This window comes from Rhinopithecus roxellana, chromosome 6, assembly GCF_007565055.1.
Source record: "Rhinopithecus roxellana isolate Shanxi Qingling chromosome 6, ASM756505v1, whole genome shotgun sequence".
NCBI lineage: Eukaryota > Metazoa > Chordata > Mammalia > Primates > Cercopithecidae > Rhinopithecus > Rhinopithecus roxellana.
Window position 1 is genome coordinate 64,520,591 of NC_044554.1, and position 21,726 is coordinate 64,542,316.

A 21,726-nucleotide genomic window follows, 5' to 3' on the forward strand; every position below is an offset into this window, starting at 1 on the left:
GTTTCCACCTGAAGGAGAGGGAGTATGTGAGGGTCCTCTGTGCACAAGGACAGGGTGGAGAGAGGTGGGTTGCAGGAGGCCATGTGGGAAGGCCATGGGAACAGGCTGCTGGAAGCCTTGCCATTATGACTTTCTTCTATGGGCAGTGGGGGGCACTGATGGCTGAAGCAGCGTGTGGCATGGTCAAGGGGGTGCTTGAGAATATTCACCTGGTGGGGGCTGGATGCAGACGGAGGCCTCAGGGCTGTGACAGCAATTGTTTAGGCATGGAGCCAGGGATCCAGTGGGCTGGAGAAATGGGGGTGTTTCTAAAGGACAGGCAGGAGCCTGTGACTGGCTGGGTCCCCTGGAATAGTGGAGGCCGAGTTTGGGACACTACGATAGCAGTGGTACCAGGGACATGAGGAGAGCTGGGAGGAAGAGGAGGTCATGGCTATGCAGGGGAGTGTTACTGGCTCATAGGGGGATAGGGTTGCCAGATTTAGCAAATGAAAGTCTAGAATGCTTTGTTAAATCTGCATTTCAATAAACAGCATGTCAGTTTTTAGTACAGGTGTATCTTATTCAATATTTGGGATATTCTTATACTAAAAATGATGTTTTATTAATCTGAAATTCAAATTTTACTGGGCATCCTGTATTTTGTCTGGCAGCCCCACCAAGAGAGGAGTCTCAGCTGGTAGTAAGAAAGGTGGGACAGGGACTCAGACCAGTTGGGTCTGGAAATGCAGCCTGGGGTGTTGGCTGGAGAAGAGGACTAAAATCTTGAGGGTTTATGAATCTCAAAGAAGAGACACACAAAGAAAAGACACACACACTCTCTCTCTCTCTTTGGGGCATGTGGTGCCTCAGGACCACTGCTAGCCTATATAATGTCTTTGGTGAAATTTTAAAAGGCATCCTTTCCTCAAGACACTACTTCCATCTGTTGTAAAATAATGGAACCGTGCTGATGATGTGTCTGTCTGACACTTTACTGCCATCTGCTGGAAAGGTGTAGTAAATATTAAAATCTCTGATGTCTGTCACGTGAATGGTGCCCCTTTAATGTGGCACCCAGTCCTTTGGGTCTCTTACTTGTGGGCCAGGGCCTGGTTATCCAGGCTGCCCTGGGGCCACGGGGCTGGGGAAGCATGGCATCCAGAGCCCTGTGTCATCCGCACCTGCCAGGTAAAGGAATCAGCCACCACCCATATACCTGCTGCTGGGCAGACTGCCAGCCTGGCCATGCCAAGCCCAAATATGGGGGCTAGGCAGGGCTGCTACTGCCGCTGCCCAGGCATCAGGGCTGAAGCCTGCTAAGCATGAAGAGTAAGCCAGCTCTGGCAATGGAGAGGAACGGAGCAGGAAGGGACGAGGAGGGAGAGCGGAATAGAGAGAAAGAGGGAGGATGGTGTGGGGAGGGAGGGCTGGCTCAGTATCTGCCCTGCAGGCAGGGGCTGTGCAGTGCCAAGGGTTCTCATGTTCAGACCTCAACTGCTTGGAGAGCTGCACCCCACCTGAGGAGTGCTGTCCCATCTGCCGGCCCGGTGACCTCCTGCCCTGTCCTACCCTGCCCTGCCATCCCTTCAACCCCAAGGGTCCAGTACCTACTTGGGGTCATGCCTTCCCTTAAGTGATGTCCACTCACCCTGCTCCCTGGTGACCCACTTGTCATCCTGCCAACCTTCGCAGGCTGTGAGTATGAGGGGCAGCTTTATGAGGAGGGGAGCACCTTCTTATCCAGTTCCAACCCTTGTCTGCAGTGCACCTGCCTGGTGAGTGCACCTGTCCCCTCGGCCTAGGCCCTGCTCCTCCCTGGATACCTGCCCTGCCACTCCTCCAGCCCCCTCACATGCCTCGCAAGAGCTGGAGCCAGCTAGGCTCTCCCTCCATCTCTGCCCTGTGTCCCCCTTCTCTGAGGGTGCCCAACGCCCGCCCACCCTGCCCTCTGCGGGAACCAGACCAGAAGCCTCACAGCCACTGGTGCATTACAGAGGAGCCGAGCTCGCTGCATGCCCCTGAAGTGCCCGCCCAGCCCCTGCCCAGAGCCAGTCCTGAGGCCTGGGCATTGCTGCCCGACCTGCCAAGGTGAGAGCCCCTGGCCCCTCCCTGGTAGAGCCACAAGTAGGCTATCGTGCCATTTCTTGAATTCCAGAACCCACCTTGCTGGCCTCCGGTGGGTTTGGTCCATGGGGGAGCTGGAATGCCTGAGCTCAAATTCTGCCATTGCCACTTAGTGCTCGTGTGACTCTCTACCGCAATTTCCCCATGTGTAAGGTGCAGATAACGATATTCCATACCTCATTGTGCTGCTTAATAAATGCTTGCTTTCTACTTTGTGCTCCCCAATCATTAGACATGGGGTCAGCCCTCAGGGATGACCACTAGAGTGTGACACTGAGTCAAACACTAATGCAAAATCCTGTACCGGTCAAGGGCAGGAATAGAAGCAGGCACCAGCCACTGTGCGAATTCAGAGGAAGGAGACCCTATCCAGCCTGGGCACAGGAGGGAAAGCGTCCTGGAGGCAGCTGGTCCCCAGGTGGCCCTTAAGGATAGAGAGCAGTTAGCTTGGTGAAGGGCTGACGAAGGCAGTGAATCTCCCAGGAAGTGGGGAGAAATCAAGCACAGGTGTGGTCCTGACACTCAGGGTGGGTGTGTGATGTTGGCTGGGAAGGTGTGAGAGGTGACCGGGGCCGGAGATAGGTGGGGCACGTGGGTGTGGCCATGCTCTGTCCAGGGAAGACCAGAAAGGGCGGGCTAAGGAGCTGAGGCCTCACCCTGCCTGGGGCACTGGAAGCCACTGGGGAATCTAGGCAGAGATCTGACCCCATCTAGTCTTGGCTCAGGAGAGAGCCCTCAGATGGCATGTGGACGAGGAGGGCGGGCAGGCTGAGGCTGGGGTCTAGGCCAGCTCCTACCAGACCTCCCTCTGCTCACCCCCTCAACCCTAGGCTGCACAGAAGGTGGCTCTCACTGGGAACACGGCCAAGAGTGGACCACACCGGGGGACCCCTGCCGAATCTGCCAGTGCCTGGTGAGTCCTGAGGCTGCTCCTGGTCTGTCGCCTTCCCTGCCCTCAGGCCCACTGTATTCTTTCCCTCATTCCATGGAATACTTCGCAGAGGCGTTGAGAGGGGACCCAGTGGAGAAGACCTAGGCACTGTCTGCTGGGGGCTGGGCAGAGCTTATCTGCGTGCTCAGCTCTGAGCCCAATAGGGGCTCAGCCCGGGTTAGTGAATGAACTCAAGGAACTCACAGGCTGGAGGAGGAGACTGGGCAGGATATGGCAGGCAGCAAAAGCTCCAGGGCGGGAGAATCACAGTTTGACTTGAGACATCTAGAACTGTGCTGTCCAATTTACAGCCACTACTACATGTGGCTACCCAGCCCTTGACATGTGGCCGGGTCCAAAATGAGATGTGCCATAAGTGTAAAATATATGCCAGATTTCAAGACTTACTATGAAATAGAGGAATGTAAAATAGGAATCTATTATATGTTGATTACATGTTGAAATAACAGTTTGGATATATTGGGTCAAATGAAATATATTTTTAAAACTTAATTTCATCTGTTTTGTCTTCATGGTGGGAGCAGTGTTTACTTGGGCCTCAAAGGGTAAGTAGGGTTTGAGCAGGGAAAATGAGGGGAAGGTACCCCAGATATAAGGAATAGCCTGGGGAGGTAGGAACATGTAAGCCGTGATGGCCAGGTGGGCACCTGAGGAGGACTGTGTTTCATGGGAGCTTCCAGACAGCCTGGTAAGTACTAAGGACTCTGTGCAAAGGCTACAGGTCACCCAACCCCAATGCAATTGTTACAGGAAAGGGGTCCCAATCCAGACCCCAAAAGAGGGTTCTTGAAACTTGCGCAAGAAAGAATTCAGGGCAAGTTCACAGAGTAAGGTGAAAGCAAGTTTATTAAGAAAGTAGAGGAATAAAAGAACGGCTACTCCATAGACAGAGCAGCCCTGAGGGCTGCTGGTTGCCCATTTTTATGGTTATTTATTGATGATATGCTAAACAAGAAGGGATTATTCATGCCTCCCCTTTTTAGACCATATAGGGTAACTTCCTGACATTGCCATGGCATTTGTAAACTATCATGGCGCTGGTGGGAGTATAGCAGTGAGGACGACCAGAGGTCACTCTCGTCGCCATCTTGGTTTTGGTGGGTTTTGGTTGACTTCTTTACTACAACCTGTCTTATCAGCAAGGTCTTTATGACCTATATTTTGTGCCGACCTCCTATCTCATCCTGTGACTTAAAATGCCTAACCATCTGTGAATGCAGCCCAGTAGGTCTCAGCCTCATTTTACCCAGCTCCTATTTAAGATGGAGTTGCTCTGGCTCAAATGCCTCTGACATTTTTCCCCTCCCTTTTATAAGAGAACCCTTAATCCTAAGGGGTGCAAAGGGACAAAGATCCATCTATAATTTTTTCAGGCTGAATAGGGGCAATGACATTCCTGCCTAACTATTAGGGTCTCTCTCTCTCTTGTGTTCAGGGTAGAGAGGTGCTTAATCAGAAAGCATCAGTATGGCAAGGGCCATTCATAACTCCGAGTTCTGACAAAAATTGATACCTGGAAGATTAATAAATGTTTAATTTAAGAAAATGTTGAGTAAGCTTATCCTTATTCCTACCCAAAGAGTACAACAGAAACATATTCCACAAGTGTAAAGCAAAATCAGTGAAATTATCTCAAGTAAACTAAATTAGAAGGCTTTCCATGAACTGGGCAACTGTTGGAACCAAGCTGATATGGGATTGCTAGATGATTCCAGTACATGCCTAGAATTAGAATATTGACTCCAGATTTTTACATAACCCATCCTTTTTGTTTCTTTTCTACAGCAGCCAGCGATCTCTGGTTGGGTCACAGGAACAAGCAGTCAGTCTAAATTGCAAAAACAAACTTAAAAACAACTGCCAAGACTAGAATTTAATAACAAGTATACCATAGTTCTTGAAATATAATATTTCTCTCTCTGCAGTTTCCCATTTTTACTAAAGACTAATCATGGTAACACTGATTTGCCTTATTATATTTGGCCTGATTATTTGTATAAAGTGCGGCAAGAATAATTATTTTTTATATAAGCTCTTTGAAATTGGCTTTGATGGAACTCTGTTCCATAAAGAATCTCAGATTTTTTTGAGCCAAAACTTGCCATGGATTTGTACCCTCAAATACCTATGAGTTGAGTAAATTCCTCTCCTCTTGAGGTTCCAAGATAACTTGGGGCTCCTGGGCCTGTTAGAAAGTGACATTCTTTACTTACCACAGGTCAGAAACCCTGTACAGGCACTGTGTAGGCAAGGTATGAGGCCAGTTTCCCCAAGGGGCGTTTATGGGCTCTACAACTCAAATTTGATTCCTTAAGGGAAAGTATGCCATTCCAGTCAAAGCCTTGGTAAAATAGCCAGTTTCTCCAATTGTGTCCTGTTACAAAAGAAAACAGATTTTTGTTGCACACATGCAAATAGCCATATTGCCATAAATTAAGAATACTCACAAATAGTTTCCAAATTCTGGATAAATTAGGTAGAGAGAAATAAATATGCTCCAAATTTTGTTCACAGGAGTATACTTTACTCAATTGCCAAAAGCTGTAAATAGCTAAAAAAAAAAAAAAAAAAAAAAAAAAAAAGGTTTTTTTTACTATGAAAAACAAAACAAAGGATCAGCAATGTTTTGAACAAAAAGTCAAATAGATTATGTCAGAGTCCATGCAGTTAACTTGTTTGATATTTCTGAATATTTCAGCTCTCTATGAGAGTTCTGAAAGTTTTTTCATCTATTCTGATATCACAGTCTCCAAAGTTATCAGAAAGCCTGCATCTAAGTGCACCTGTTGAAGTTCTATAGTTGATTATAAAACCACCTTTTAAAGAGGGTTAAAACAAGATAACAATTGTTTGTGGATGGTAAAAAGTTTTAGGACAGCCACTATAAAAGCTACAATTGATAAGAAAATTTGGTTACTCTTGTGGCATATAATAATTTCACATAACAATTATAATTATTAATAACATACACTGTCATATCAGCATTATAGGAGTTTCTTATAATTTTGGAACATACACCAATAACACATTTATATAAACACAGCTGTAAGAAAACCAAATACCATTTCATATTTGACAATACTTCCTATATGACTTTTATACCAAATAAGCCAAATGTCACTGTTGCATGGGTGCATTATTGCTGTCAAACCCAATTCTTAATAAAACCTTATAGACCAATATTTCTTAATCAGTTTGACTATAAGGTAAGATTTTCATAAATGTTTTATAACTCTTTACAAATTTTTGTTAAAGAGCAGATTACAAGCAGGTTTTGCTTTAAGAAAAACCTGTTGCACTTTTATTCCAATGCTCAATTTACAGAAAAACTGGATAATACCCCTTTAACTTTAACCAATATGTTCACACACAACTTATTTTATAAGATTAATTTTTCACAAACCTTCCACAACTTGCTCAAACCTTCAGCTTTATTCTGTCTAACTTAAAACCATCTTTTAACCTTCTAAACTTAGGCAATAAATCCATATTCCCATGACTTTTTATAATCCTTTACCAAAAGTACATTCCACTTTTCTTACATGCCTTGCATGTAGAACTATTTTTTCAGTAGTCTCAATCACAAGTTACAATGGTAACCCTTAGCAACTTTTACTTTTGGTGAAAACCTTGGTAAATTCAGGATTTTAACTATGTACTAGGTGTGGAACCTAGCCTAGGACACACTAGGCAGAAGTGCAGATAAGGTATGACTTTTTCCAGCATAGCTAGGGGATGTGGCAAACTCCACATGTCCCAGGCCTTACCTAACTGTAAAGTAGGCAAGTTGTATAGTTAAGAGTCATAGTGTGGCTGGGTGCTGTGGCTTACACCTGTAATCCCTGCACTTTGGGAGGCCACAGTGGGCAGATCACTTGAGGTCAGTGGTTTGAGACCAGCCTGGGCAACATGGTGAAACCCAATCTCTACTAAAAATACAAAAATTAGCTGGGCATGCTGGTGCATGCCTATAATTCCACCTACTCAGGAAACTGAGGCAGGAGACTGGCTTGAGCCCAGGAGGCGGAGGTTGCAGTGAGCCAAGATTGCACCATTGCACTCTAGCCTGGGTGACAGAGTGAGACTGTCTCAAAACAAAACAAAACAAACAAACAAACAAACAAAAAAAAAAAAACAGAAAGAAAAAAAGAGTCATAGTGGCATTTTATGAAACTTTTAGGAGGCCTAACACCCTTTAAATTGTACAACATTTATTGCATAAATTCCCTTTCACGAATTCTTTCATGACTTACACAGATGATGTACAACATGCTTGGAACTTTCTGACTTGTCTTAAACATTCCTCTCTTTAAACAACCAGTCATTTTACTTTAGGACACGAGTTTACCATACAAGATCCTTTCTTACATAAAAACTATTTGCGTTATAACCTTTTTTGCATAACTAGGAGACATGGCTAATTCCACATGTCCCCAGGCCTTATCTAGAATCTAAAGCGCCAAAATAAATTGGATAATTTTCAAAAGCCAAGAAGCAGTTTATGACCTTAAAGCATTTAGCAAACCTAATATCTGACCTGCATAATTTAGACCAAAGGTTTACATTTTTGAAGATATTTTTATTTTATCAATAATCTTTAAAACTGTGCTTATTTCCCAAAGATTACTTAAGTCACATGAACTAAAAGGCATTAGACTTTTTACTTTTCTGACAAAATATTTAAGCTCTTATTATTATTAAACCAATTAGTTAAAGCTCTTTTCTATATAAACATCACACACACCACACATATAAATACACAGACAAAAAAAGATAAAGGGCTCATCTTCTAAGTTGTGAACTGAACCCTGAACCCAAGTCACCATTGTGAGGGCAGAGACCAAGAGAGAGTACTGCCATGTGGTTACAAGGTCAAGCTCCCAAGGACATACAAGACAAGAGGGAAACCTTATCCAGTTTTTTTTTCAGGGACCTGCAGCAAAGTTTGTAACTGACCAGTTTGCTGGGTTGTCTTGAAAAGCAGGCTTACAGGTGTCTTAAGCCTGTGTTCTATACTAAGGTCTTTTTCTTCATGACAGAACAATATAGAAAGACACACAAAGCACACCAGATTCACTAGAGCTTAAGACTAGCTCACACATTCTTTTTTTCCATTAATCAAAACTTTACAGAGGAAATAAACAGTGATTTTTACCATTCATTCAACCAACTTGCAGTGGAGGGCACAGGGGGAAGCATTGCCTGAGGCAGAGTGGGAAAGGCGAAGTGCTCAGGGAGGCCAGAGAAAGACCCACCTGTTGCTCAAAAGTTTGGGTGGCCGCATATCAGTAGTGAAGGGATTTTTTTTTTTTTTTTTTTTTTTTTGTTTTTGAGATAGAGTCTTGCTCTGTCGCCAGGCTGGAGTGAAATGGCATGATCTCAGCTCACTGCAACTTCTGCCTCCTGGTTTCAAGTGATTCTCCTGCCTCAGCCTCCCGAGTAGCTGGTAGCTGGGGCTACAGGCATGTGCCACCGCCTCCTGGTTTCAAGTGATTCTCCTGCCTCAGCCTCCCGAGTAGCTGGTAGCTGGGACTACAGGCGTGTGCCACCATGCCCAGTTAATTTTTTTTTTTTTTTTTTTTTTTTGGTCAGATGGAGTCTCGTATTGTCCGTCGGGCTGGAGTGCAGTGGCGCGATCATGGCTCACTGCAACCTCTGCCTCCCGGCTTTAAGCGATTCTCCTGCCTCAGCCTCCCAAGTAGCTGGGATTACAGGCACCTGCCACCACGCCCAGCTAATTTTTTGTATTTTTAGTAGAGATGGAGATGGAGTTCCACTATGTTGGCCAGGATGGTCTCAATCTCTTGACCTCGTGATCTGCCCTCCTTGGCCTCCCAAAGTGCTGGGATTACAGGCGTGAGCCACCGCGCCCAGCCACGAAGGGATCTTTTTCGGCAGTCCTATCAGCTCTTAAGTTTTCTCTTTTAGGGAGGAAAAAGCTCCCCGTGTCCCACAATCCTGTACTTGCCTAATCCTGTCACCCACAGCCGTCAGCTGTGAGTACAAGACAGATTAATCCCAAGAGAATAGCAGTTAACATCCTGTAGTGCCAAACCCATTCTTAACTGGGAGAGACTTTACCCAGAGGGGCCTCTAATCGTCTAACTCTTCGAAGGGAGTCTAACCCTCCTGAGTTGGGCCTCCATCCCAAGGCCCATCAAGTGTCCATGCCTTTTATTAAGAGAGGCCTCTAACTCCCCTAAGTGGGGCCTCTGACCCAATCCCATTCTTTCCCTGGGTATATGCACCCCACTGGTGCAGCCTATTTAGAAGGTCGGGGGATTTCTTCAGTATTGTCCCTTCCATGGCTCACCAGAAAGATGTTACCAGACCCCATCACTTACCAAAATTAGCCTGTGGGTCGGGGGTAACCACACTATCATCCCTTCAGTGGTCGCCAGAAAGATGTTACAGGAAAGGTGTCCTGATCCAGACCCCAAGAGAGGGTTCTTGGATCTTGCACAAGAAAAAAGTCAGGGCAAGTCTATAGAGCAAAGTGAAAGCAAGTTTATTAGGAAAGTAAAGGAGTAAAAGAATGGCTACTCCATAGACAGAGCAGCCCTGAGGGCTGCTGGTTGCCCATTTTTATGGTTATTTCTTGATGATGTGCTTAGCAAGGGGTGGATTATTCATGACGCCCCCTTCTAGACCATATAGGGTAACTTCCTGCCGTTGCCATGGCATTTGTAAACTGTCATGGCGCTGACGGGAGTGTAGCAGTGAGGACGACCAGAGGTCACTCTCATTGCCATCTTGGTTTTGGTGGGTTTTGGCTGCAATCTGTTTTATCAGCAAGGTCTTTATGATCTGTAGTTTGTGCCATCCTCTATGTCATCCTGTGACTTAGAATGCCTAACTATCTGGGGATGCAGCCCAGTAGGTCTCAGCCTCATTTCACCTAGCCCCTATTCAAGATGGAGTTGCTGTGGTTCAAATGCCTCTGACACAACCATGTCCTCCCTCTCCCCACCCATGAGAAGTCATTGGCTGCTCAGACCCTGACAGAGCTGGAGGCAGTGGGCCCAGGGATGTGGGTGTGAATTCAAGGCATGGGGTCTTTTGGAGTCAAGCCTTTGGGGAGTGGCAGCAGTCACCATGCTAAGTACCAGCTTCTAGAGGTAGGCGCCACACCAGATTCCTTGTTTCCTTTGATCCCACAACAAGCCTATGAGAACAGGACTATTATGGTCCATTTTTTTTCAGATGAGTAAACTGAGTCACAGAGAGCTTAAGTGACATGCCAGTTTACGTATCCGTATGAGTTTCTTGGGCTGCTATAGCAAAGTGCCACTTACTGGGTGTCTTGAACAATGTAAATATATTCTCTCACAGTTCTAGAGGCCAGAAGTGTGAGATCAAGGTGTGGGAGGGTTGATTCCTCCTGGGAATGTGAGGAGGAATCTGTTTCAGCGTCTCTCCTCACTTCTGGTGGTTCGCTGGTGATCACTGGCGTTCCTTGGCTTCTGCAGCACCTGAACCTCTGCCTCCCCACCTTTTATTTTATTTTATTTATTTATTTATTTATTTATTTATTTATTTATTTATTTTTGAGGTGGAGTCTCGCTCTGTCGCCCGGACTGGAGTGCAGTGGCCAGATCTCAGCTCACTGCAAGCTCCGCCTCCCGGGTTTACGCCATTCTCCTGCCTCAGCCTCCCGAGTAGCTGGGACTACAGGCGCCCGCCACCTCGCCCGGCTAGTTTTTGTATTTTTAGTAGAGACGGGGTTTCACCGTGTTAGCCAGGATGGTCTCGATCTCCTGACCTCGTGATCCGCCCGTCTCGGCCTCCCAAAGTGCTGGGATTACAGGCTTGAGCCACCGCGCCCGGCCCCTTTTATTTTTTTTTTCAGACGGAGTCTCGCTCTGTAGCCCGGGCTGGAGTGCAGTGGCCGGATCTCAGCTCACTGCAAGCTCCGCCTCCCGGGTTTATGCCATTCTCCTGCCTCAGCCTCCTGAGTAGCTGGGACTACAGGCGCCTGCCACCTTGCCCGGCTAGTTTTTTGTATTTTTAGTAGAGACGGGGTTTCACCGTGTTAGCCAGGATGGTCTCGATCTCCTGACCTCGTGATCCGCCCGTCTCGGCCTCCCAAAATGCTGGGATTACAAGCTTGAGCCACCGCACCCGGCCATGTCTTCTCTTTTCCATACCATTCTCCCTGTGTGTGTCTGTGTGTAAATTTCCCCTTTTTAGAGGGATACTGCCTGGCACAGTGACTCACACCTGTAAACCCAGCACTTTGGAAGACCAAGGCATGTAGATCACCTGAGGCCAGGAGTTTGAGACCAGCCTGGCCAACATGGTGAAACCCCGTCTGTGCTAAAAGTATAAAAAATTAGCAGGGCGTGGGGGTGGTGCCTGTAATCCCAGCTACCCGGGAGGCTGAGGCAGGAGAATCGCTTGAACCCAGGAGGTAGAGGTTGCAGTGAGCTGAGATCACACCATTGCATTCCATCCTGGGCAACAAGAGTGAAACTCTGTCTCAATTTACAACCTGCAAACCTGCAACTTGTTTTATCAGCAAGGTCTTTTTCACCATCTCAAAAAAAAAAAAAAAAAAAAAAAGACACTAGTTATATTGGATTAGGAACCCACCCTGATCCAGTATGACCTCATCTTAACTAATTACATCTGCAATGACCCTGTTTCCAAATAATGTAACAGGCTGAGGTGCTGGGGGTGAGTTCAACATATGGATTTGGGGGCGGGGCCACACAATTCAATCCATAACAACATCTAATAAGTGGATAGCAGGGATTCTAATGCCATTTCCTCTTCTCAGTTGAGCCCTGACAGCCCCTTCCCCTATTCATTCTCCCCTCCAGGAGGGTCACATCCAGTGCCGCCAGCGAGAATGTGCCAGCCTGTGTCCGTACCCAGCCCGGCCCCTCCCAGGCACCTGCTGCCCTGTGTGTGATGGTGAGTCGGTGGGTAGGGCAGGGACCTGACCACGGGGGTCAACCTGGAGAAAGCTGATGGGTGGCCCTGCTCAGGAGCCCATGGAGGCCAGGAGAGGGCAGGGAGGGGCCCCAGAGGAACATCTAAGGCCCCCCTTCCCAACAGGCTGTTTCCTAAACGGGCGGGAGCACCGCAGCGGGGAGCCTGTGGGCTCAGGGGACCCCTGCTTGCACTGCCGCTGCGCTGTGAGTGTGGCTGCCTGGCAGGGAGGGCCTGGCTCCTGGGCCTGCCTCTGGTGTCCTGATCAGGCCCTGTTGGCAGAACGGGAGTGTCCAGTGTGAGCCTCTGCCCTGCCCGCTGGTGCCCTGCAGACACCCAGGCAAGATCCCTGGGCAGTGCTGCCCTGTCTGCGATGGTGAGTGGGGGCCAGAGTCACTGCGGGAGGGGCAGGCCTTGGCCACAGAGAGGCTCCAGGTGTGGGGGATTTGCTTCTCTTGGACCTAAGCCCCTGTTACCCTGTTCCCAAAGTGAGTCCTCACCACACCTTCTCATGACAAACTGGCACCATGCTGGGGCCTGCGCTTCTGTGGCATAGCTGTGGGGGGCGGGGGGCTGCTGGCAGAGCACCCTGGAGAACTCTGCTGGGTCTTCGTTGTCTGGGTGGGGGTTGGACGCCTTGGGGTGATGTGAAGCTTCCCGTCTGCTTCCAGTCCTATTACCCCACGCCCCTGTCATCCCATCCAGGCTGTGAGTACCAGGGACACCAGTATCAGAGCCAGGAGACCTTCAGACTCCAAGAGCGGGGCCTCTGTGTCCGCTGCTCCTGCCAGGTAGGCGGTTCCTCCGCTCACACCCAGATCTGCCTCATTCCTTCAGGGTGTCTCACCTGCTTCCCTCCTAGGCTGGCGAGGTCTCCTGTGAGGAGCAGGAGTGCCCAGTCACTCCCTGTGCCCTGCCTGCCTCTGGTCGCCAGCTATGCCCAGGTGTGTGTGAGAAGGGGAGGAGCAGCTGCTACAGGCGCTGCCTCCGAGGGCTACAAATGGAGGGTGCTCCTTCCCTGGACAGCGTACGGGTTGCTACATCCACTAGCCATTCTACAGTGTCAGTGGGGATGGTGAAGCTGGGGTTCCTGTGTCCTGGGAAGGACAGGGATGGGTGGGAGGTGTGCAGGCTGCCATGTGATAGTCCCCTTACTACAGCCTGTGTGCTGGATGGAGAGGAGTTTGCTGAGGGAGTCCAGTGGGAGCCTGATGGTCGGCCCTGCACCACCTGCGTCTGTCAAGATGGGGTACCCAAGTGCGGGGCTGCGCTCTGCCCCCCAGCCCCCTGCCAGCACCCCACCCAGCCCCCTGGTGAGTGCCTGGGCTGATCCTGGCTTTCTTCCCCTGCATTACCCAGCTCACCCTGACCAGCCTGCCCCACCCAGGTGCCTGCTGCCCCAGCTGTGACAGCTGCACCTACCATGGCCAAGTGTATACCAATGGGCAGAACTTCACGGACGCAGACAGCCCTTGCCATGTCTGCCGCTGCCAGGTAGCTGCCCAGCCTTGCTGCTGCCCTGCTGAGCCCCTCCTGGGCATGCCCCCATTGCTCTCTCCCCTGCTGTCTCCCAGGATGGAACTGTGACATGCTCCTTGGTTGACTGCCCTCTCACGACCTGTGCCAGGCCCCAGAGTGGACCGGGCCAGTGTTGCCCCAGGTGCCCAGGTATGTGGGCACTCACTGTGCCTGAGGGGATCAGGGCCCCAGAGGCTGCTCTCCCACAGCCCCATGGACCCAACAGATACCTTAGAAAGCAATGGCCTTCTGAATTGTTTCAGTCCTGTTTCAGAGCTTAGGACTCTCTGGAACTCACGGGGTGTGGGTGGGTGGGAGGGAGAGTAGAGATTTGTTTATTCCTGCCTATACCTACACCACCGCCCCCACTTTCCGTGCTGCATTTCCTCTTTTAGTAACTACTGTCCCCTACCACCACTCTAGAGCCCCCATCCCCTACCCCCTAGGTAAGCCCATGTATCTACCTGGATAACACAGGTTCATGAGCAGACACTTGAGTCTGCCACATAGGAGGCGGGGTACTGGGATGCATGGGACATGTCCCTGCCCTCATAGAGAGTCTGTGTGAGGGCATGTGTCAAACACAGGTACACACATGTGTAAGCACTCCCCTTCTTCCCCTCAGAGACACACATCTGCCTGCAGGTGACTGATCCCCAATGCGCATGCACACACACGTGTGTGCTCAGAACGATACACACGCCTGCACACATGTGCACACAGCCACTTCCTCCTCTTCCCTATCGAGTCAGCTTCCAAGTGGGCACTTGGGCAGCGGCTCCGGACTCCAGGGCTGGAGGGGCTGTCAGGCTTTGCCCTCATACCTGCCCCCACTGTCCACCGCCTAGACTGCATCCTGGAAGAAGAAGTGTTTGTGGATGGTGAGAGCTTCTCCCACCCCCGAGACCCCTGCCAGGAGTGCCGATGCCAGGAAGGCCATGCCCGCTGCCAGCCTCGCGCCTGCCTCAGGGCCCCCTGTGCCCACCCGCTGCCTGGGACCTGCTGCCCGAACGACTGCAGCGGTGAGCTGGGCGGGTCGGGCCGATCTTCTGGGATGACTTGGCCCTGGGAAGGCAGCACGCCCTGGGGGAGTCGTCGTCTCCCAGGCTATAGCCGCTCCCTCCCACAGGCTGTGCCTTTGGCGGGAAAGAGTACCCCAGCGGAGCGGACTTCCCCCACCCCTCTGACCCCTGCCGTCTGTGTCGCTGTCTGGTGAGTCTGCATCTGGGTGGGAGGAACCCAGGGGAGTGGAGGCGGAACTTGCGGAGGCCAGGAGAGGCCCGCCCAGGTGGGAGGGGTGGGACCTGGTGGCAACTGGATGGGAGGGGTCTCCTCGGCCTCCCCCAACTAACCCACGGACCCGTGGTGCGTCTGTCGGTCCGTAGAGCGGCAACGTGCAGTGCCTGACCCGCCGCTGCTCGCCGCTGCCCTGTCCAGAGCCTGTCCTGCTGCCGGGAGATTGCTGCCCGCAGTGCCCGGGTAGGGGCCGCATCCCTCGGCTGCTCCTCCCCCGAGGTCCCCTCGGAGGCCTGTTCCTGGGCCCCTTTGACGCGCGTTCTCGCCGCAGCCGCCCCAGCACCCGCCGGCTGCCCACGGCCCGGCGCGGCCCCCGCCCGCCACCAGGAGTACTTCTCCCCGCCCGGCGATCCCTGCCGCCGCTGCCTCTGCCTCGACGGCTCCGTGTCCTGCCATCGGCTGCCTTGCCCGCCCGCGCCCTGCGCGCACCCGCGCCAGGGTCCTTGCTGCCCCTCCTGCGACGGTAACGCCCTGGCGGCGCCCCTCCAGGCCACCAGCGTCCTGCAGCCCCGCCCCGGCCCGCCCCGTCCCGGAGCGCCCTGCCCAGTCCCCCTCCTCCAGGCCCGCTCCGCCCATCTCGTTAGGAATGTAGTGTCCGGTCAGCAAGGCCTGGGAGCCAGCCCGCACGGCCCCCAGCCCCCACGACCCCCAGTCCCCAGGGCCCCCAGCCCCCACGGCCCCCAGCCCCTGCCCTTCTCCCCAGGCTGCCTGTACCAGGGGAAGGAGTTTGCCAGCGGGGAGCGCTTCCCATCTACCACTGCCGCCTGCCACCTCTGCCTTTGCTGGGAGGGCAGCGTGAGCTGCGAGCCCAAGGCATGTGCCCCTGCACTGTGCCCCTTCCCTGCCAGGGGCGACTGCTGCCCTGACTGTGATGGTGAGGGTCAGGGGATAGGGAACTGCGGGGGTGGGATGGGGGGACCAGAGGGCTGGGTCAGCATAATCTTTTTTTTTTTTTTTTTTGGTCAGCATAATCTTTACTGCCCTAGGGTGGATCTAAACTATTTATTACAGTAAGAAAAAGCCCTGAGGCCGGGAGCCTAGCTTGAGCCTGTGACCCCAACAATTTGGGAGGCTGAGGCAGGAGGATCGCTTGAGCCCAGAAGCTCAAGACCATCTTGGCAACATAGAGAGATCTTGTCTCTACACAAAAAAATTTTAAATCAGTTGGTTGCGGTGGCTCTTGTGCTACTTGGGAGGCTGAGGTGGGAGGATTGCCTAGGAGTTTGAGGCTACAGTGAGCCATGTTTTCACCACTGCACTCCAGGCTGGGTGACAGAGTGAGACCTTGTCTAAAAAAAAAAAAAGGCCGGGCGCGGTGGCTCAAGCCTGTAATCCCAGCACTTTGGGAGGCCGAGACGGGCGGATCATGAGGTCAGGAGATCGAGACCATCCTGGCTAATACGGTGAAACCCCGTCTCTACTAAAAAATGCAAAAAACTAGCCGGGCGATGAGGCGGGCGCCTGTAGTCCCAGCTACTCGGGAGGCTGAGACAGGAGAATGGCGTGAACCCGGGAGGCGGAGCTTGCAGTGAGCTGAGATCCGGCCACTGCACTCCAGCCTGGGCGGCAGAGCAAGACTCCGTCTCAAAAAAAAAAAAAAAAAAAAAGAAAGAAAGAAAGCCTGAGACTAAAGCCTGGATCTTCTCTGGATCTTCTCCTGCCTCTGTTGCTATTTGGTGTGTGGTCTTAGGCAAGTTACAAAACCTCTGGGCCTAAATTTGGCTCTTGTAAAAAGACCCAGTCCCCCAGTCCTCCTGTCTTCCCTCACTCTTGTGCAATCTTGGCAATTTTGGCCAGTCGCCCTCTACCAACTGTAATTTTGTTTACTACTTGCCTTCCGATTAACTCACTTATTAATTTAAATTGATTTAGAAAGGAGTTTTATATCATACTGTAAGTGGAAAAGTAGACTTGCCAGAACCACATTACCATAAAAATGAATACAATTAAAATTATCATGTTGTTAAATCCTAGTCAGATACTTTTGCCCACCAAGGCTTTCAGCCTGAAATTCACCCTTTTTTAAAAAGGGAGGTGAGCAAATGGCAGAGGTGCCAAGGGCAGGCTGCCACCACCCTGGGACTCCACCCCCTCCTGGATTCATCAGTGGGCTTGGAAGAGCGTGGGAAAGATGCTACCTTGGGTTCCACCACCTGAGTCAGCTGAGTCAGCTACTCCCAGCTCTGCGGGCTGGAAAACTGGTGCCTCTGGCAGTGGCCTGCTGAGTATTTAATCCTGGGGCAGCAGATTGCTTGTGGGTGTTTTTCTGCAAGTTAAACAGGAAGGTTTTTTGCAGGACAAAGGGGAGAAAATTTGCCCTTTGGCCAATCCAAACCCCACGTCCCTCACGACTGCTTTGCTCCCTGGGCTTGGACTGTGACCCCCACCCCCTACTCTAGATCGTTGAGATCTTGGACGCATAACAGGCCCAAGCTCAGAGCCTACCACCGCTGTGCTCTCATCCCTTTATGTCCCTCCCCTCGGCCTCTCTGTCTCTTCTCTGAAAGGCTGTGAGTACCTGGGGGAGTCCTACCTGAGTAACCAGGAGTTCCCAGATCCCCGAGAACCCTGCAACCTGTGTACCTGCCTTGGAGGCTTCGTGACCTGCGGCCGCCGGCCCTGTGAACCTCTGGGCTGCAGCCACCCACTCATCCCCTCTGGGCACTGCTGCCCGACCTGCCAGGGTAGGGCCACACCTGCCCTTCCATTCCTCCTGCTGGGGTTCCCAGGGGTACCTCTCTCACCAATTCCGCTTTCTTCCCAGCCCTCCCACTGCCTGTCGCTCCACCATACTTTCCTCTCACTCTCCGACTCCCTGACCTTTGATAGAGGTCCCGGGCAGGGCTGTGTGTTTGTGTGTATGTGTGGCTCTGTGTATGTGTGGCTCTGTGTGTGTGTTTGTGTGTGTGCATCTGGCTGTGTGTGGCTCTGTGAGTGTGGCTCTGTGTGTGTGTGGCTCTGTGAGTGTGGCTCTGTGTGTGTGTGGCTCTGTGTGTATGTGTGTGGCCATGTGTGGCTGTGAGTGTGGCTGTGTGTGTTTCTCTATGTGTGTGTGGCTGTGTGTGTGTATGTGTGTATCTGTGTGTGGCTGTGTATGTGTTGCCCTGTGTGTTTGGGTGTGCGTGTTTGTGTGTGTGTGTGTGTGGCTCTGTGGGGGTGTATCTGTGTATGTGTGTGTGTTGCTCTGTGTGTGTGACCGTGTGTGTATGTGTGTCTGTGTATATGTATGTGTGTGGCTGTATGTGTGTCTGTGTGTGTATCTGTGTGTGTGGCTGTGTGTGTATTTGTGTATGTGTGACTGTGTGTATATGTGTGTTTGTGTGGCTGTGTATGTGTGTGGCCCTGTGTGTGTGTGTATGGCTGTAGCTGTGTATGTGGGTGGGTGTGTGTGTCTGTATTTGTGTCTGTGTATGTGTGTGCGGGGGGCTGTGTGTGTATGTGGGTGTGTGGGTGTGTGTGTGTGCCTGTGTGTGGGTGTGTGTATGTAGGGGGCATCTCTGTATGTGTGTGGGTATCTGTGCATCTGTGTGTGTATGTGGGGGTGTGTATGGCCGTGTGTGTGTGGTTGTATGTGTATGTGTCTGTGTGTGTGTGGCTCTGTGTGTAAGTGTATGTGTGGCTGTATCTGGATATGTGTGTATGTGTATGTGTCTGTGTGTATATGGGTATATGTGTGTATGTGGGTGTGTGTATGTGTGTGTGTGGCTGTGTGCGTATGTGTGGAGGGGGAGGGGCTGACAGTGGCAGTTCCGTTGATGGCAACTCTTCTGTTGCACTCCCCCCTGCTGTGTGTGTGTGTGTGTCTGCGTATGTATGTGTGTATGTGGTTGTGGGTATGGCTGTGTGTGTATCTGGGTATGTATGTGTGTGTGTGGCTGTGGTTGTGGGTGTGGCTGTGTGTGTATCTGGGTATGTATGTGTGTGTGTGGCTGTGGTTGTGGGTGTGGCTGTGTGTGTACCTGGGTATGTATATGTATGTGGGTATGTGTATGTGTGTGTGTGGCTGTGGGTGTGGGTGTGGCTGTGTGCAAGTATGCGTGGAGGGGGAAGGGGCTGTGTGTGTGTGACAGTGGCAGTTCTGTTGATGGCAGCTCTTCTGTTGGACTCCCCACTCTGCCAGGATGCCACTACCATGGCGTCACTGCTGCCTCCGGAGAGACCCTTCCTGACCCACTTGACCCTGCCTGTTCCCTCTGCACCTGCCAGGTGAGGCAGCCCCTTTGGGACTTTGGTAACCTTTCCTCCCTTGATCCTCTTCTCCGGCCAGGAAGAGGCTGTCTCCTCCACTCAGGTGGCAAGGGCTACACTCTGCCCTTGACATCTCATGGGACAGGACTGGGCTCAGGTCTCCCGGGCCAAGGGAGGGTGTTTGGGCCCCTGCAGGCTCAGCAGGGGCTCCAGCCCTGGGGAAATGTGCAGCCCAGTTGAGGGTGTGATGGGCCTCTCTCTCCCAGGAAGGTTCCATGCGCTGCCAGAAGAAGCCATGTCCCCCAGCTCTCTGCCCCCACCCCTCTCCAGGCCCCTGCTTCTGCCCTGTTTGCCACAGTGAGCTGCCTTCTTCGTGCCCGGCCCCCACGCCCTTCCCCACCTCTGCCTCCCCCTTCCCTTCCTGCCAGGCCTAAGGTTGGGCTGAGCAGGGCAGGGTGGTACAGGCCCTCCACCCAGGAGGTATGTCCCCCACAGGCTGCGTCTCTCAGGGCCGGGAGCACCAGGATGGGGAGGAGTTTGAGGGAGCAGCAGGCAGTTGTGAATGGTGTCGCTGTCAGGTATAGCAGGAGGTGGGAGGCATGGAGTGATGGCTGGACCATAGCACCTCTGGGCCCCAGTCTAGGCAGCAAGTCAGTATTTCTGCATCTCCTACAGGCTGGCCAGGTCAGCTGTGTGCGGCTGCGGTGCCCACCCCTTCCCTGCCAGCTCCAGGTCACCGAGCCGGGGAGCTGCTGCCCTCGCTGCAGAGGTATGGCTGCCCCCAGCCCTACCCCTTGCTTCAGCCCCTTGGCCCTATGTCCCTCTGTCCACCCCACCTCCCTCCCCTCAGCCAGCTCTTCTCCCACCTCCCTGCCCCCACAATTGGTGCTTGCATACACCCTTGCCACCTTCAGCTTCTCCTACCTCTCCCTGTCCTGGACTGCCCAGACCATCCCTCTTCCAGGTGCTGGTTAGAGTTCCCTCAAAGCTGCCTCTCTTGGTTTGGGTGCAGCAGCTCACACTTGCAATCCCAGCACTTTGGGAGGCCAAGGCGGGAGGATCACTTGAACCCAGGAGTTTGAGGCTGCAGTGAGCTGCATTTGCACCACTGCGCTCCAGCTTGGGCAACAAAGAAGACTCTGTCTCAAAAATAAAATAAAAAGCTGCCCCTCTTTCTAACCACACCCCATTCATCATCATCATCATCATCATCATCACTACCACCACCATCATCATCATCATCATCATCATCATCATCATCAAGATACCTGACATTCAGTGAGTAGGTAGCATGTGCCAGGCCCTGAGCACATTACATGTATTATCTCATTTAATCAGCACAACAACCTTACCAGATAAGTACTCTTATTCCTCCTATTTTACAGATGAGAAAGTGGAGGTACAGAGAGGTAGAGAAGGTGGCAGAGCCAAGATGGGCACTTGGGCCATCTGGCTCTGAACTTAAGCCTTTCTGAGCCTGCCCACTGCCCCCTCGCCCTGCCCACTGCCCCCTCACCCCACACACTGCCCAGCCTGGTGTTGTTTCTACAGAACCACAGAACTGTCATAGCATTTCACTTGCTCTGTGAGGGAGGCAGGACAGAGGAAATCCCCATTTAACAGATGAGGAGACTGAGGCTCAGAGAGATTGAGTTACCTTGGGCACACAGTTAGCGATGGAGCCATTCACCTGGTCCACATGCATTCATGACACAGCTGCTACATGCCAGGTACTGTGGCCGGTGCGGGCTGCACTGGGTAGTGCCCGATGCCTGGAGCTTGGTCTTCAGAGCAGGCAGGAACAGAACAGGATTAGAACCCAGGTGTTCTGAACCCCACCCAGTGCCTTTCCCCTCCACAACAGACAGGAGTTCTGCCCTATCCTGCCTTCCTGCCATATCCCTGCAAATCCACTACTCCTGGCAGCCACGTGCCTAGCTGATCACTGAGGGTGGGGGGCCAGGGGCAGATGTCCAGATCTCAACCTCCAAGCTCGTGCCTGCCCACCTTGCACCACAGGCTGCCTGGCTCATGGGGAAGAGCACCCTGAAGGCAGTAGCTGGGTGCCCCCCGACAGTGCCTGCTCCTCCTGCGTGTGTCACGAGGGTGTCATCACCTGTGCACGCATCCAGTGCATCAGCTCTTGCGCCCAGCCCCACCAGGGGCCCCATGACTGCTGTCCTCGATGCTCTGGTACTGGAAGCCTGGGACGGGAGGGGAAAGGCAAGGAGGGAGCCCTGGGCCCAAACCTCCCTGCCTGTGCTGGGCTGGGTGGCAAAGACAGGTAGTTGGAGAAGTGGCCTCCGTCCTTGTGCACACCCCACTCCCTGGGGTCAGGGGGAGGCTGGGGACAGACGACTCCACCCTGGCCTCGCTGCCAACCTGAAGGCCCCCTGGTCCCGTTCTGCTCTCACCCCAAAGACTGTGAGCATGAGGGCCGGAAGTACGAGCCCGGGGAAAGCTTCCAGCCTGGAGCAGACCCGTGTGAAGTGTGCATCTGCCAGGTAGGTGAGGGCTCAGTGGAGGGGCTAGGGCACCTCGAGGGGTGGGGAGTGGGCAGCATGGGATGAGGCCCAGTCAAGCTGGTCACTTCATGGTGCGGGCACTCTGGGGGCCAGACGAGTGTATCCCTGTGGCCAGGAGACAAGGCAGGGCTGACACCAACAGGGCCTGGAGGTCTGGGTTTAGACAAGGAGCCCAGGTTCCAAGTGTGCAGGAGGTCATGTGTGGTC

General features: G+C 52.1%; 1 protein-coding gene across 1 annotated transcript in view; it reads left to right on the forward strand.

The window, feature by feature from the left end:
- Nucleotides 1–21,726, forward strand: part of KCP (kielin cysteine rich BMP regulator) — a 34,917-nt gene that overhangs the window by 5,396 nt on the left and 7,795 nt on the right. The window contains exons 6-28 of the mRNA XM_030932766.1: nt 1,675–1,757; nt 1,977–2,070; nt 2,937–3,019; nt 11,881–11,974; nt 12,119–12,198; nt 12,275–12,368; nt 12,698–12,783; nt 12,855–12,936; nt 13,153–13,305; nt 13,380–13,486; nt 13,567–13,660; nt 14,359–14,532; nt 14,640–14,722; nt 14,896–14,989; nt 15,078–15,269; nt 15,510–15,680; nt 17,314–17,490; nt 18,927–19,012; nt 19,261–19,351; nt 19,490–19,572; nt 19,670–19,763; nt 21,014–21,187; nt 21,416–21,498. Coding sequence (XP_030788626.1) covers nt 1,675–1,757; nt 1,977–2,070; nt 2,937–3,019; nt 11,881–11,974; nt 12,119–12,198; nt 12,275–12,368; nt 12,698–12,783; nt 12,855–12,936; nt 13,153–13,305; nt 13,380–13,486; nt 13,567–13,660; nt 14,359–14,532; nt 14,640–14,722; nt 14,896–14,989; nt 15,078–15,269; nt 15,510–15,680; nt 17,314–17,490; nt 18,927–19,012; nt 19,261–19,351; nt 19,490–19,572; nt 19,670–19,763; nt 21,014–21,187; nt 21,416–21,498 — 2,552 coding nt within the window. The remainder of the gene's footprint in view (nt 1–1,674; nt 1,758–1,976; nt 2,071–2,936; nt 3,020–11,880; nt 11,975–12,118; nt 12,199–12,274; nt 12,369–12,697; nt 12,784–12,854; nt 12,937–13,152; nt 13,306–13,379; nt 13,487–13,566; nt 13,661–14,358; nt 14,533–14,639; nt 14,723–14,895; nt 14,990–15,077; nt 15,270–15,509; nt 15,681–17,313; nt 17,491–18,926; nt 19,013–19,260; nt 19,352–19,489; nt 19,573–19,669; nt 19,764–21,013; nt 21,188–21,415; nt 21,499–21,726) is intronic.